At 33.3% G+C, this 15,281-nt stretch overlaps 2 protein-coding genes across 3 annotated transcripts; one reads left to right on the top strand and one right to left on the bottom strand.

Annotated features, from left to right (window-relative positions):
- Positions 1–221: 221 nt before the first annotated feature.
- LOC126712967 (bark storage protein A) lies at positions 222–3,386 on the top strand. The gene is made up of 5 exons (XM_050412523.1): positions 222–717; positions 1,261–1,328; positions 1,447–1,602; positions 2,500–2,751; positions 2,863–3,386. Exons 1-5 carry the CDS (start codon positions 489–491, stop codon positions 3,196–3,198), a joined length of 1,041 nt encoding a protein of 346 aa, XP_050268480.1. The 5' UTR covers positions 222–488; the 3' UTR covers positions 3,199–3,386.
- Positions 3,387–6,476: 3,090 nt separating this feature from the next.
- On the bottom strand, positions 6,477–13,229 carry LOC126712968 (uncharacterized). 2 transcript variants are annotated; one of them, XM_050412525.1, is made up of 10 exons: positions 13,080–13,229; positions 12,332–12,426; positions 12,136–12,250; positions 11,038–11,074; positions 10,832–10,901; positions 10,502–10,606; positions 8,660–8,810; positions 8,446–8,528; positions 7,146–7,239; positions 6,477–7,018 (listed from the first exon to the last, which is right to left on the bottom strand). In XM_050412525.1, exons 2-10 carry the CDS (start codon positions 12,360–12,362, stop codon positions 6,928–6,930), a joined length of 777 nt encoding a protein of 258 aa, XP_050268482.1. In that variant the 5' UTR covers positions 12,363–12,426; positions 13,080–13,229; the 3' UTR covers positions 6,477–6,927. The 2 variants fall into 2 exon arrangements, with proteins under 2 accessions (XP_050268482.1, XP_050268481.1); XM_050412524.1 differs by having other exon boundaries at positions 12,332–12,429; positions 13,082–13,225.
- Positions 13,230–15,281: the final 2,052 nt, after the last annotated feature.

A 15,281-nucleotide genomic window follows, 5' to 3' on the forward strand; every position in this document is an offset into this window, starting at 1 on the left:
GATAAAAAGTTATCATCAAGATAGAATCTCATAAGTTGAAAGTTAAAAAAAATAAAAGAAAAGAAAAAGAGAACAGTATACCAAACTTTGGCGGCTGTTCCGATGGTTCGAGTTTTGACTTCTCCGACATATAAATTATAATATATACTTTGTCATGACTTTCCTTCCTAGGACGTCAAAGCCTTTAATAAAATTAAACCCCACATGCTTATTATTATTATTATTGTCTTGTCTATGAAATTTATAAAAGTCTACCTTTTGTGGCTCGCTTGTTTTTGAGAATCGCCTTTTGTGGCTAGCTAATATAATTATCTCCTCTGTTGACCAAAAAAAAAAAATTATCAAAGTTCAAGATGCTTTGTTTCACGCCTCTCTAAGAATCTCTCTCTCGTTTCTCAAAAAAAAATCTCTCTCTCTCTCTCTCTCTCTCTCTGTACCCTTAAGAAAAAAAAAAAGATTCTGAATCTTTGAGGTTTAGGAAGGGAAACATGGTGAGCCATTTGAGGATGGTGTTACTTGGTTTTCTTGTATTGGTTGTGGGGATTAGTAGTGGAGCCTATGGAGCAATCTCTAATGGTATAACTAAAAAGATTGAAAGAATAAATAAGAGGGGTCCATACTTAGGCATTGTGGTGCCAAACTCATTTGAAAGGGACCCTCTTTTGCAGTCTCCAAGCTTTGTAGCTGATGATCATTTTCCCCACTTGGATTTTTCAGGTAAATTTGAGTTTCAGTTTAGTTTGTCACCTGGGGATATAATTTCTTATTTGTTTTTCTACTTGGTAATTATCTATTTGGGTGATACGGAGTATTCTATGATCAGTCCTGGCTTTGGGGTATTCCAAGCTTATATTAACAATAAGAACTTTTTCAATGAGTGATCTTTGCAACCATTTGTTTCAGTTTTGTTTGTTTCTTTTTTATCTTGGCCCTTTCAACTTGCCTGATGAATCTTAAGGTGTTAACTAAAGGTTTTTTAAAAAAAAAATTTATTATTATTATTTTTATTTTTTTTTTTTTGTAAAGTGGGAAATGGGGTGTTTATCTGTGGACTACGATTAATTTTCCTTCAAATGACTAAAGTTTGTTCAATGGAAGATATGGAGAAAAGGAAGCAAGTTTAACAATATCACAAAAATGCTGCTCTTCATAGTGGAAATGATATTTCTCCTCCTGAGAAAAAAAGAGCAAATATAAAAATTTCAAAAATTTTTTTTTTTTTGGATTTAAAAACGTTGCCTCTTTATAATTTGTTCACAGGAAAAAGGTTTCGAATTGGAGAGCTGGGAAATAAAAAGGTTATTGTTGTTATGACAGGATTGAGCATGGTATGTACATGTGCATTCTAGTCTCCTCACATTTTATTTTTTTTTTCCATTTTATAGTTTTTAATCATAAATAACCGCTGGTGCTAAGTAATTAGCGATGCATTTCTTCTTTGACCAGCTTAATGCAGGTATAACCACACAATTACTGCTAAGTCTATTTAAGGTGGAAGGTGTTTTGCACTATGGAATTGCTGGAAATGCAAATCCTGATCTCCAAATTGGAGATGTGACTATCCCCCAATATTGGGCTCATACAGGTCTTTGGAATTGGCAGGTACTAAAATTTAGGATTTGTTCTCTCTCCATGTTTTTTTTGTTTGTGATAAGCGAAGAATGAATAAAAAAAATGAAAATTTTGAATCTTGATCTTACTACCCTTTTCCTTCATCTTCTTGGCAATTAGTATGTAGACTTTGGTAACAAAGAGAATGATGACTTTTTTCAACTTTACATTAGGGGGAACACATTCAAGGAAGAATGGCTTTTGATAAATATTTGAAATGCTCATTCTCCTCAAAACTTTAAACAAGTGGCATGTTAAAATAAGTTACTGGATTTTGAGGTTCAATAACGCACCCTATTGGCCATGTTATTTCTCCCTAGTAGCTTGTCCTGTGGCTTTGACTTCCAACTCTGAGTAACTTGCACGGCATAAGGGCAAAGAAAGTTCACTATGACATTTAATAACCACGCAACTTAACTAATGTACACCATAGAAGCAAGTAAACCAACAAGTAGCTTGTTAGTAGATCTATCTGTCGATGTTGACTGACAGCAAGTAAACCAGCAATTACGTACATTCTAGTAAACTAATACTTAGATACCACAATATTTATTTTCTAGATAATGTATTTATAAATGACCTGTTCTTCATGCTTAAAATAAAATCATTGCTAGGTTGAACACAATTCTTTACTATAAGCTGAAGGATGATCATGATATTTCCCTCTTCTGTGTGGTTCTTAGTTTTCCCTTCAAGTATATTGGCAATTCACACTGCTTTAATGTCCTGTTTTATGTTACGTCACACTTCATAGACTCAGGCTATCATTGTCGTTCTAATATGCATCGTGACACAGCATAATTCTACTTTTCTGCATCATAATTTCTGCAATAGAGTACATCAAATTAGTAACTTTTCATCTTCCTTTTTTGGTTGAAATGTAATCAGAGGTATGGAGATGGGCCCACTGATGAATTAGCATTGGAATCTAGTGGAGACTACACCAGAAAAATTGGTTACCTTGAGTTTTCTGACTATAACAATGTAAGTAAAAATGGGAAGCCTGTAGCAAATTTTCTGAACAATGTTTGGTATCAACCAGAAGAGATCTTTCCTGTTTATGGAACACCTGAAGTTAGACAGCATGCCTTTTGGGTTCCTGTTGACAAGCATTACTTCACAGTTGCAGAGAAACTCGAGGTAATTAATCTAGCTCCTACTCACCATCTCCATATGATTTTTTACCTTACTAGCTAGTGTTGCAAGAGTTTTTCACTACAAAAAATATACTGAATCCAATGTTCTCATCAGAACTTAAAGTTGGGGAGTTGTGTCAACACAACTTGTCTACCAAGAACACCAATTGCTGTGAGGGTCAAAAGGGGAGCAAGTGCTAATGTTTTTGTTGACAATAGTGCCTACAGATCATTCTTGAATACAAAATTTAATGTGACTCCGATTGACATGGAAAGTGCTGCGGTTGCTTTGATCTGTCTTCAACAGAAGACGCCTTTTATTGCAATTAGGTCTCTGTCTGATTTAGCTGGTGGGGGGTCTGCATTGTCCAATGAAGCCGGTATATTTTCCTCATTGGCAGCTCAAAATGCAGTTGATGCTGTAGTTAGATTCATTGCCCTGCTTTCATAGTCATAAATGCAATATATAATTTTTTTTTCTCGTGCACGAAAAGGTATTCTCTCTTTCAACAACTTGACACCCCATCAATAATTGATTACCACGTGTAAATGTACTCGAATTAATTTGTATGAACATTGGAATTCATTTAATCATATCTGCAGAATGCTTGTGCAGTGAGATAATTTTTTATTCTTTAAGTCATCTGAACTTAAGCAAGTTTCTGAGCTAGGCACCTTCTATGTTGTATTTGTGCCTTTGTGGTTTACATGCTGAGATCAAGTTCTTGCATCAAGGATCAACTTTGCTCCCAAAAGGGAACCATTAAGAGTACTAGATGATGTCCTATGCGATGCGCGGACTACTTTACAATTTTATTTGAAATTATTTTTATATATATTAAGACCTACATATAATACTTATTTTAGTGTATAATATTTATATTTGCCCACAATATTGTTGAATACTTTGAAACTTGATTTTCTTAATTCATATTTTATTAAAAAAAAAAAAACTATATAAGGCTATAAGACTATAACATATTATAATATCTATGGTTAAAAGTAGATTTTATTTTTTAAACTAATTAAATGATTTTGAAATCTATAACTAAGAATTTAAAGCATAAAATACTTTTATATCCTAAAATTACATAAATTTAAGTAAATTCTCAAACACTTCCTCAACTACTTTATTTTCAAAACCAAATAAAAAGGCCTCAATCACAAACACCCAATTTATTATCTCAACGAAATTAAGAAAATCATTTGTAAGTATCAATATAAAGAGAGCGTGATTAAACAAAGAGAAATTAGCTAAAAACACATTCATTTATCAAAATTTAATTGTCTTTAATTGGATTCCCGTATAATTTTTTTTTTAAAAGTGAAAATACTTTGAAATCATCATCGATTTTTATTTTTATTACTGTGGCTCATATCGCACAAAATAATAGTAAAAAACATACAAAGAAACCTACAAAGTATGAGTTCTAACATAAATATATAAAAAAAATAACTAACTTTATAAATAATCAATTAGAAATTTTCTTTTTCTTTAATTTAAAAAAAAATACATTTATAACTTTCCCAAACCAAAATTTCAAACACCCAAAGACTCAAAGCGAATCACAACATTCACAAAATCCATAACGTCCGACTTCAACATCAAAACATAAGCTACCATCACTGAATAAAAAACACAAGTCCCCTTCCTCGGTTATAGCCTACTTATACGGGCTAGATACAAATAGTATTGCAATGTTAGAGTTATGTAGGTGTCGCTGGAAGGTTGAAGGCAAATGATATCATTTTTTGTCTTAGTGTATTTGAAAGGAGATGGCATGAAAGGTTGTAAGCATGTGTATATAAAGGAATAGAAGTGAAAAGTGTGAATGGAAATGCAAAAAGTTTTTTGTGTATGAGAAAGAGGAAAAGTCTTGAAACATTGAATCAAATGAAACAAATAGTAGTCTTAAAATATTAAATAAAAAATGTAACAAAAAGTAGTCTTGAAATATTGAACCAATGGAAATAAAAAGTCTTTATTTTTAAATTTGTTCTTATCTCTGATATGGTTTAAGAGTGTTTCAATTCTCTTTATAGAATGTGCCACATGGTAGAACCTCATGCTTTCTCGCATGAGGTCTCTACTTATTTATATTGATTGATTGATTGTACTATAAATGATGTAACACCCAACATTGAAAACAAAGGGGGCAAAGATAATGGCGGACTTGAAGTTGATTGGTTTTACGTGAGCATGACACTTGGATTTGTGGTTGGGTTTTGGGTTGTTTTAGGTCCTTTGCTATTGAACAAGCATTGGAGATTTGTATACTTTCAGTTCCTGGATCACTTGGGATACAAGCTTAGGGGCATTGTGGCACAAACTTGGTAGCATTGTAAGTAATGTTGTAAGATCCTTAATACTTGGTGAAAAAATTATGTAATAATATTAATTTCATATTTTGATGATTTTCACATGATCTCTTAGAGCTGGTTAATACTTGTATTATTAGTTATGTTCACTCCATATACATATATGAATATTATGTTTCTTTCTTACGAATTTCAAAGGCAATCTGAGTTGTGGTTTTATTATCCCTATAAATTTGTGTAATAATTCTTAGTTCTGATAGTTTAAAAGCAATATACAATACATGATCCCTAGTTTTTCTTTAAGATCTCGTAGTGATCAATTCGTGAAGTCTCAAATCTAGTTTATTCATTATATTTATAATAAATTCAAAGGCAAGTGGATTCCTTGCAAATGGTTCGCCATTCAGATATACAGAAAGAAAGAATCAATATAAAAATAAAGAATTGTTTCTCTCCTAATCGTTCTTGGAAGCGTGATATCAACTGTCAAAGATTCCAGACTACGTCTTCATCATTCTTCAACCAACTGTATCAGTATTACCACTTGCTTGAGCAAAAGTTATTAAAACAAGCCTCACCTGGATTGCACATCAAAATTTTATGACCATTTTGGTTCTTACAAATAATAAAATTTTCGGTTTGATAATCAAGAAAACTTGCAGGGGTCTCTATTAGTTTACCTTCTCACCCAATTGAAGGAACAAGGAGGGAAGCCCAAGGAGAAACATTTTGCTTCAACTATAATGCTGTGAATTCACCAATGATCGAAGGACTAGCGCTTCGATACAGGATTTTGATTTGCTCTCAACTTCAATCTCCACCAAATTATGGTCTTTTGCTAGCAACACTGTCCAAAGTATAGCCATTACTTCTGCTTGGACAGGGACACTGGTGTAAGCCTTTTTTGTAAAAGCGAACACTAAGGTCTCTCTCCAATCCCTGGCAATAACCACAAGCACGAGTAGTCCTTGCCAACAACAATGTCACAGTTGAGTTTAAATATACCAGGTTGTCTTGTGGCTTGATCCACTTGTTAACCCCTCTGGACCTACTCAAGCTTGAAACGTCCAGCTTTGTCTTTGAATGGTCAATTCTTATACCATTCCGTTAACTTTGAATCATCTACCTTATTGACCTTGGTATCCTTTTGGGTTTACCATTCCTCATACGTCAAACCATGGAGATTTAAACTAATGGTGAGCTTTAAACTATTGGCGTTTCAAGTTTTAAATTGGCACCTGGGCAATCCAAAATTTTAGAGATTACTCTTACTCTTGGAACCTGGGAAATTTGGGACAAAGCTATTTGAGCTGGGTGGCAACAGCTTAGGTAGAATACAACCTGAGCTTGAGACTCTGGTTTCCCTGAGCTACGATTGAACGGCAACAAGTTTAGAATAGCTCAACTGCATCCCATAATTTCTAGTATTCATTCTGCATTTCAAAATACATCAATTCTATGCAAAATCTCAAAGATACTATGAGTTTTTCATAATTATTTAAAAATAAAAAATAAAACAAAATTTCCATGACAGAGATTCATATAGACCCAACCTCCCTCCAGTATCCCTCCCCTGTTCCTCTCTTTACTCTTTTTTTTTTTTTAATTCTCCGGAAAGAACCCCCCACTCCCTACCTAACAATTACAACAAAAGAAAATAATAATAATATAATAAAAACAACACAACCTTTAGTGACCAACAAACCAAATACAAAGAGACTTGGTTAAAATTTTTATTTAAGAGAGATCACATAGGAATAGGAACTCAGCCTTTCCACTAATTAATCATATGATAAACTCCATCTATTCTAAGTACCACTTTGAACCCTTATTTTGTATGCTTAGCCTCCAGCTTGCCCCTCTAGTATGACTGGGATCCATCAAGCCCCAAAGTCGCAGTCAGCCAATTACAAACTTCATCAGTTTCTTCAGGGATTGTATAGTGACCTAACCTGCATGCAACATTGAACAAGGAGACTTTAGCTCTTTTTTCTTTTTGTGGGGGAGGAGGATAGCTAAAAAAAGAGACTAAATATTGAAAGAAAAAAATTGTAGTCTTTTCTAAAGGTGTTTAAATACCCATTGTAAGTTCTAAATGTAAGATTTCGAAATCCAGCAGAACTTAAGTTCTCCGCTGATCTCTTCCCATGTTCATATGCAACCACCTCATCACCTGCAGCACAAAAATAAAATATCTTGATTTATATGAGACCAATTCACTTTCGGTTTTTTCCCAACTAAGATCTTTCCTATAATTCTTTTGATAATTCTAAGGGTCAGGAGTCCTTTGAAAATAGCAGTTCAACCCAAGAAGCATCTTTTATCAATCAACAAATGAAAGCATGATTCAAAAAATATAGAGAATTAGATGTCTACTACACAGATTTATCTTTACCAAACCTAGAATTAACTACATGACAGGTCAAGACAATCTATTCCATCCCCACAGGTCAATTAAGAAAATTATTTTAGTCAGAAACTTTTTACAATGGAAACGCTAGAACCGTTTCTGAATGTATGGGAGCCCAATACTAGAAACATTCTATATATCAATTATCACGAGTGCCAATAAAGCCAGGTTGACTAAGTTGTCATGTATATTTAAGTTGCAATTTTCTCTCATATTGGGTGGACTTAACTAAATAAAACCACTGTGATTATGACCCCCCATCCCCTCTTATTTCTTTATTAGTGTCGCTTGACGTGCTTTGAGGAAAAACAATGCCATACTCAAATTACATGTTAAAATTTGACAAAAGCCAAAATACATATGCTGAACTGTATGGTCAAGGTATATCAAGAAATTTTGCTTGATGAAGACCAAGACATATGGAACATAATTTTGCACAATCAAGATACATCAAGAAATTTATCTAGATGAAGACATTCAGATGGATTACTGAGTGAAAAAACTGGCAACAAGACATTCGTGATAACTCAACAATATGACTTTAAAATGAAAGCTCCAATAAAGGTACATGCACATGCATCTGTGCATACTTGTCTGCATCTATATCTGCAGGTCTATTAGAAAGAGAGAGGAGAGAGAGAATGTATTCCCCCCCCCCCCCCCCCCACCACCCCCCCCAATACAGAAACAGTTCCATTATAAAGATTGATTATTTTTAGTATTTGAATCTGAGATTGACCCCTAAGCACATTAACAAGTCACAACTTTAAAAGGTTGAAACTGATCGTTTACATTATCAAAATAAGTGTCTCAGCAGCTTGGTGGCTCCTCAACATGATTATAAATGGTAGGAATGGCTAGCTTAAATGTTTCCATTACCATAAATTAACAAAAAATAGTATAAAAAAATTCTGATTCAAAAATGAATTGAAACCATATTACAGAAATCTGATAGATGAATATGTATACCTAGGCCATGGCAGAGAAAAATGGGTAATGATGCTGCACGCCTTGCTGCCTCATGTGATCCCTCCATTCGGTTCCTCAAGTTCCTAGAAAACATTAGCTGATACACTGAATATATTGCTTTCTAAAAAAAGAGCACGTGGATGATTGAGTTTACAAGCTGGTGTCTTGGTGTGTTACGTGTTTTCAGTGTACATATATATGATAGAAGCCAAACCTTGAACATGGGAGCCAGCCACTTAGACCAACAATTGCGCTTAGATTGACAGGATAAAGGTTTCCATTCCCATAATTTCCTGAAACAAGGCATATAGCAGAATAGAGCGCAGTTGCAGCACCCATACTGAAGCCCCCAACACCAAGTTTGACTGTCCAGTAATGATAAAATTACATAAGCTTGAGTAGTAGTAATATAACAACAACAGAGCCTTAGTCCTAAATTTTTTGAGGTCAGCCATGGATATGATAACAAGACTTTTTTTTTTTATAGGTAACAAAGTAATATTATTAATAGAAAAGAATAAAAGATAAACAGAGTTCATGGTAGTGAACAAAGAACAACATAGCAACAAAAAGAAATAAAGGAATCAAAATCCTATTCTAAGAGACAAAAGAAAATCAATAATAGTAGAACAATCCGAAAAAATCCCAACACCGAGACCAATCGAAGAGAGTTTGCTGGCACAAATCTAACAATTGGGCCATTGATTTCTCGATATCCTCAAAAGAACACTGATTACATTCAGTCCAAATAGTTCACATCAAACAGCCTGGTACCAAATTCCAAATATCGGAATTGTATTTCCCAAGCCCATGGTGCCAACAACAAAGTAAATCTGCAACCGAACTTGGCATGACCCAATCAATCCCAAAGTTTATATAGCAATACTCAGCTCCAATCTATGTGCTTCTCAGAAGTACAAACCAACCCAGTATTTATCCCCCAAATTTTTTTATTTTTTTATTTATAAAAAGGGTACAAATACACTGAAACCCACCCCTACCCTTCTTTCCATCCAGGAACTCACCTGAAAGGTTTGTGATTGCACACCTACCCTCCCTCAAATTGTCACATATTAAATAACTGTTTTGCCCCTAGTCTAAATATTATGTTGAAATATTATAGTAAAAGACTGAAGGATTATTTTCTTTTAATTGGTGACAGACTGAAGGATACAACAGTAACCCTGTAGCTTTCACCTATCTGGACAACCTTGACAGACAAAGTAACATTTTCATAGGCCTCTCAAATTATAGAGGACAGGGCTAGAACACACAACAATAAGAACAGTGGAAAAGGTTGAAAATGATAAAGTGGTTGAAGTATCTTGTAATAGCTAAAAACTTAATTTTTATTGAAGATTATGCCTTGTTATAAATTTTAGAAGAGAAAAACCCTTGGGGAGAAAAAGACATAAATATACCAAAAGTAAATGAATTACACATGAATCACAAACAAGAAACTTTCTGCACTCTTGTAGCATGCTAGGCTTCAATTTATATTCCCTAAATCACCACATCCAAATATATCTTTACAAATTTTAGTACTATCTGGACAAAGAAGTGTAGCCAAACAACTAAGGAAGTCATAGAGTAAGATTCATAGAGTAAAAACACTGCTAATGTATTTCAATGCCACTAAAAAATGACATGAACTCATAGATTAACACCTGAAAGCAGAAAACTAAGGAGCATAATCACAATTTATTATTAATGCATGACTCGCGCAAATGCTGATAAATGAAAAATTAGACAAATAAGGTCACTGATATACTGCTATAAAACTGTGGGGAACCAGGTGATAAAATGATAAAATAATAAAAAGATAAAAGTAATTTGAACTTGACTTTCTTACACTATAAGGGGAGAAAGTGAATGAATTTTTCACATAGTTCTCCCAAACTTCAGACTCTTTGTTTTTCCAGTCTACTGAATACATAAAATATTATACATGCATACATACATACATACATACCTCCTTAAAATCCTTTATGTTTACTTGATATAACTAAAAGAAGAGAGCATTCAAAGCAAGTGAGGATTTAAAGGAGAAACCTACTATCAGCAGGCTCTGTTGACAATAGGTTGGCAACATGTGCTGCTGAAGCATCTAATCCCTCCAAATCATCAGGGGCGTCTTCTGAAAAATCTCCTACGTCAAACCCTGATATAAATCACCAAAGCACTTTAAATTGTAGTATTTAGAGTTGCAACTAGAAAAGGGAACTGAATCAGACATAAAATTCTTGAGACACAACTAACATAAGTTACTGGATAACCAATTTTTTGGCACACACTGATGGAATAATGAAATTTGCAATCAGCAAGAATTTAATGGTTTGTTTTATCATAAGAAAAAAAATGAGGTTTCTAAAGCTGTAGATCTTACAAGCAGTGCAAGGAAATCCACCAAATAATCGTACTGGCCGAGTAGGAGCAGTGGGGCAAATCCATTTTATCTAAAACATTAATTTGAATAGAAACAAATAATTAGCACTCTTCTAGATGTTCAAAGAATTAGGGCTGCTATGCATGTTTCATTTGCATACGTTGAGAAACTACTAAAAAAATTGAAAAAGCATACTTATTTCTTACATTTGAAAGAGGAAGGGTTTCCAAGAGCTGGGACCAGCTGCAAAACAAAGCAAAGATAGAAAATTCACCTTAGCCACTATTGGCTACCTTCATCTCAACTGGTAACATACTTGATAGAACAACAAAATGATAAAATTCAATTGATAAGAGCATTTCCAGAACATCTCGAGAAATTTGAAAGCCATACAAGCATCTAATAAACACCCAATAAAATCATATTAACTATCTAACCATGGGACCACTTACAAAGTTGAGAACAAGCCTTAACAAAAAATGTTATAAATCAGAATATATGCCAATATAAATGCTTCGGGTCAATCTGGTTTCAACATATTTTAGAAATTTAAGAATTATTTACTTAAGCATTAGAATTATACATACCATTAATGAATAATATATTTATGTAAGTTTAAAAGGACAACCAAGCTAGTGAAGAAGTGGTCCCCGTTCTAGGCTATGGCATATATAGTTTTTGGATTCAAGGCTTCCCTGCATAGCTTAGAATCAAAAAGAGACAACAGAAGAAAACGACAGCTAGACATTTTTTTAAGTTGATGGCACCATACACTCCCCCATCAAATCAATCAGAACGAGAATCTTCTAAAAAGGAAAATTGAACTCAAAAACTTAATAAAACAACAAACTTTCTTCAGCATAACAGGACAAGACATTGACATTCTCTTACTCCCTTTGATTTTAGTACAATACAAGTCCGCCACTATTAAAAAATGGATGACTCAAACCAGATGCTACTAAAAAGCATGGAATAAATATATTCATATAGATGATTATTAAATCTCAAAAATTTGAATCTCATAAGTATTGATCCATGCACGTTCAAAGAAGCATTAATGAGCTAAAGCCTGATAGTAATACCACATGTATAACGTTGAAATGACAAGCCATAATTCAAGTACATGTATGACTTTCAAATCCACTTATTAAACAACTTATAACACACTAAGTGTTTCCTCAACCAAGAAGAAAAAAAATATAAAAAATTGGAAACTAGTAAAGAGAAGGACCATCTCAAAACCATTATTGCATAATTGATACTGTGAGCAAGGATAGATTTCAATATAGAACCAACTTTAATACCTTGAGCCCTTATCACCGAGGCCATGTAGCCAAACTATAGTAGCCTGGTGCCTCCCTTTGGGCCTGACCACATGGGTCCTTCCAAACTCAAATGTCCTCGTAGCAGTTCCACTAACTGAGACATTGGAGCAACAAAGTTAAAACTAACAAACATGTTTGATTCATAGGTACACATTAGCAGGTGAAGAAAACTGACCAGAACCTATACTGGAGCTAGTGTTGCTCATTATTCTTTATCACTCAAATGTTTGCACAGTGCAAGCCACTTGTTGCAATGGTTAAGATAAGCTCCTGCAATGAAGACAATCAACCTTGACCACCTCTACTTATACCCAAATGGGAGGGTGAAAATGGAAATAAAACCCATCAATCAATCTGCATCAACTGTTGTTGTTTACACCAGTTCTACTTCTACACCATCTAAAATCTATTAAAAAACTAATGGAAAGGGAAAGGCACCCAAAAAAGGGGCAGAGATAAAATAAAGTGGCCCAAAAGGCATGGAGTTTTATGTGCAAAGAATCCACAGCACACCAATGCAGAAAAACAAACTAACAAAGCTATTAGTTTGCAATGCACAGAGTGAGGGAATCTATTCTGTAGACAGTAAGTAAAGTAAGCACTTCACCCAAAACAAAAAAACCCAAGAATAATATCCCATATAATTAAAAAAACAAAATTTTATCTATACTTCTAACTTACATACAAACACAAAAGCATTTTACTTTTAGAAGTATATTTTGATGAATGACAGATAACCATTAAAACTAAAAAAAAAAAAAAAAAAAACCAGAAATTGAAATATTCACAAGGCCAATGAGATAATGAAAGTGGCGTGTATGTAAAAGATCTGATTAAAAAACAAACATATATAGTGAGAGAGAGAGAATATAGGAGCTGAAAAGGCAAAGTGGGGTTTAAGCTTTTTGAGTTTTTGTACCAACCTGGTGTGGAACCAACCTAAAACCATATGGGCTTTATATCTTTTCAGTCTTTGATTTGAGCTAGCTTAGCTAGGCTTCCCACAACTTTTCTCTCACCTCTTTTTCTTTTGTTTGTTCTTGTTCTTGTTCATACTACTTCACCAAAAACCCCTACAGCTACAGGAACAGGGCACATAAAACATAAAAGCTAGAAATTCCAAAACACAAGGTCATTTTCTTACTAGTAACCATATGACTAAACTACCCTTCTTATATGGTCATTTTCTTGCAACTACTCTATCTGTATGACTAGACTGCCCTTCAGATATGTGCACGTTTGCAAATCTTTATTTTATATAAATATAAGTCCCATAGGGCTGAGGTGTGGCTAGGTCGGGGGTGATCCTCTCTGTCTCACTTCACTTCACTCGAAGTCGAAATACACCATTCAGCCATTCACACTCCCACCGACCAGTAAGTGAGATTCAATGCAAAGATTTGAATTTCGTTTTGAAAACCGTTCTCTAGACAAGCTACTCAAGAGGAATATTTCGGTATTGATGTGTGTCAGATACCGTTTCAAGATTTTCGTTATGTATACAAGTAAAATATTTGGGTTTTTAATTTCTAATTAGATTAATTAGTAAAGTTTAGTATTGTTGAATAAAAGAGGTAAGATTCAAACATTGTTTATAGAAAAAACTGATTGTTGTCTTTCGCCTCAAGGGCGAAAGAAGGTGGGACTAGGGGACCATGGCACCTTTAACTTTTTAAAAATCTTCCCTACTTCTTGTATTTTGGGTAATACACACGAGTGTGTGTATATATATATATATATATATATATATATATATATTTATGGACATAAATTTAAATAATTCTCTTAAGATTTTTACTAATAACATGTAATGCATTTATATAGTTAACTAATGCATTTTTATTCCCTTTAATTGCTCTTATACCTCACATAACTCATTTAAATCAAAATGTATATAATGTATACCATATGTAATATAATTTAATTATGTTTTATTCTTTATTAAATTGATTTGTATATTCTTAGACATGTCAAGAATTCCTTTTTTTTTTGGGGCAAAGATGTAAAGACTTACTTGATGTAAATATTATTGTCTATGTAAGAAAATAGCATATGTTAAATCAAAATTACAAACATTCTTCATATATAAGCAATAAATGAATATAATATATGTGTGTGTGTGCACGTGCGCGTAATTCTTTGGATTTAATTTTTATTATATATTTAGCTTGGCCTTCTTTGAAAAATTTTATCGCTTTGCCATTGCTTCACCTAATAATGAAGAACAATTATCATGGAATGGAATAAAAAGAACAAAATGGAATTCAAAAGATTGATTCGATCTCAAAAGACGTGAAGTCATCAACATGGTACTCAATTTTCTCACATAATAATAGATAATAGATTTTACTAATCAAATTAATGATGAGATCTACCACATTTATGTGAGAAGAATGTATATCATGTCACCTTACTCAAAAAATACCATGTCATTATATTTTGAAAGTACCTAATAATTTTCTCATCCTTTTATATAGTTTGGGATGAGCTTGTAAATAATTTCTTAGCTGCTAAATTCAACCCTAAGGCACTTATAATATCTCTCAGTTCACACATGATAAATATGAGTTATCCAGATCAAGTTAACCAGGGACAGAACCACCCTTAGACTCCCCCCCCCCCCTCCCTCCCCCCCCCCCCCCCCCCCCCGATTTTTTTTAAAAATATATTATTATATATATGTGTACTAATTTTAGCAATTTTGTTCTATAAAATTACATTTTGTATCCTTTAACAATATCATTGATTCTTTTAAGAGTAATGCTATACTCACAAACATTTTTATAACATTTTTACAAATTTTTTTTTGTGGCAAATTTTTATTGCTTCGCATATAGGCACACCACTCACATCATTTTTTTTTTACTTACCAATAACCACTTATTACATTAGTAATTTATAAAAAAACTTGTAGTTTTAGCATTTTCCTCATTTTAGTGACCATAAAAAAATTTATAGATCCAAAATCTAAAACAAAATATACAAGCTAAAAAAAAAAAAGAGCTCAACAACAAAAATTACCAGTAAAAATAAAAACAAAATTAAGCTTAATTAACTGATTTTATCCAAAATAAATAACCCTGCCCTTTAAAAAATTCAAAACAAAAATAATTTTGTTCTTACCT

The sequence above is a fragment of the Quercus robur genome, chromosome 2, assembly GCF_932294415.1.
Source record: "Quercus robur chromosome 2, dhQueRobu3.1, whole genome shotgun sequence".
NCBI classification, from domain to species: Eukaryota; Viridiplantae; Streptophyta; class Magnoliopsida; order Fagales; family Fagaceae; genus Quercus; species Quercus robur.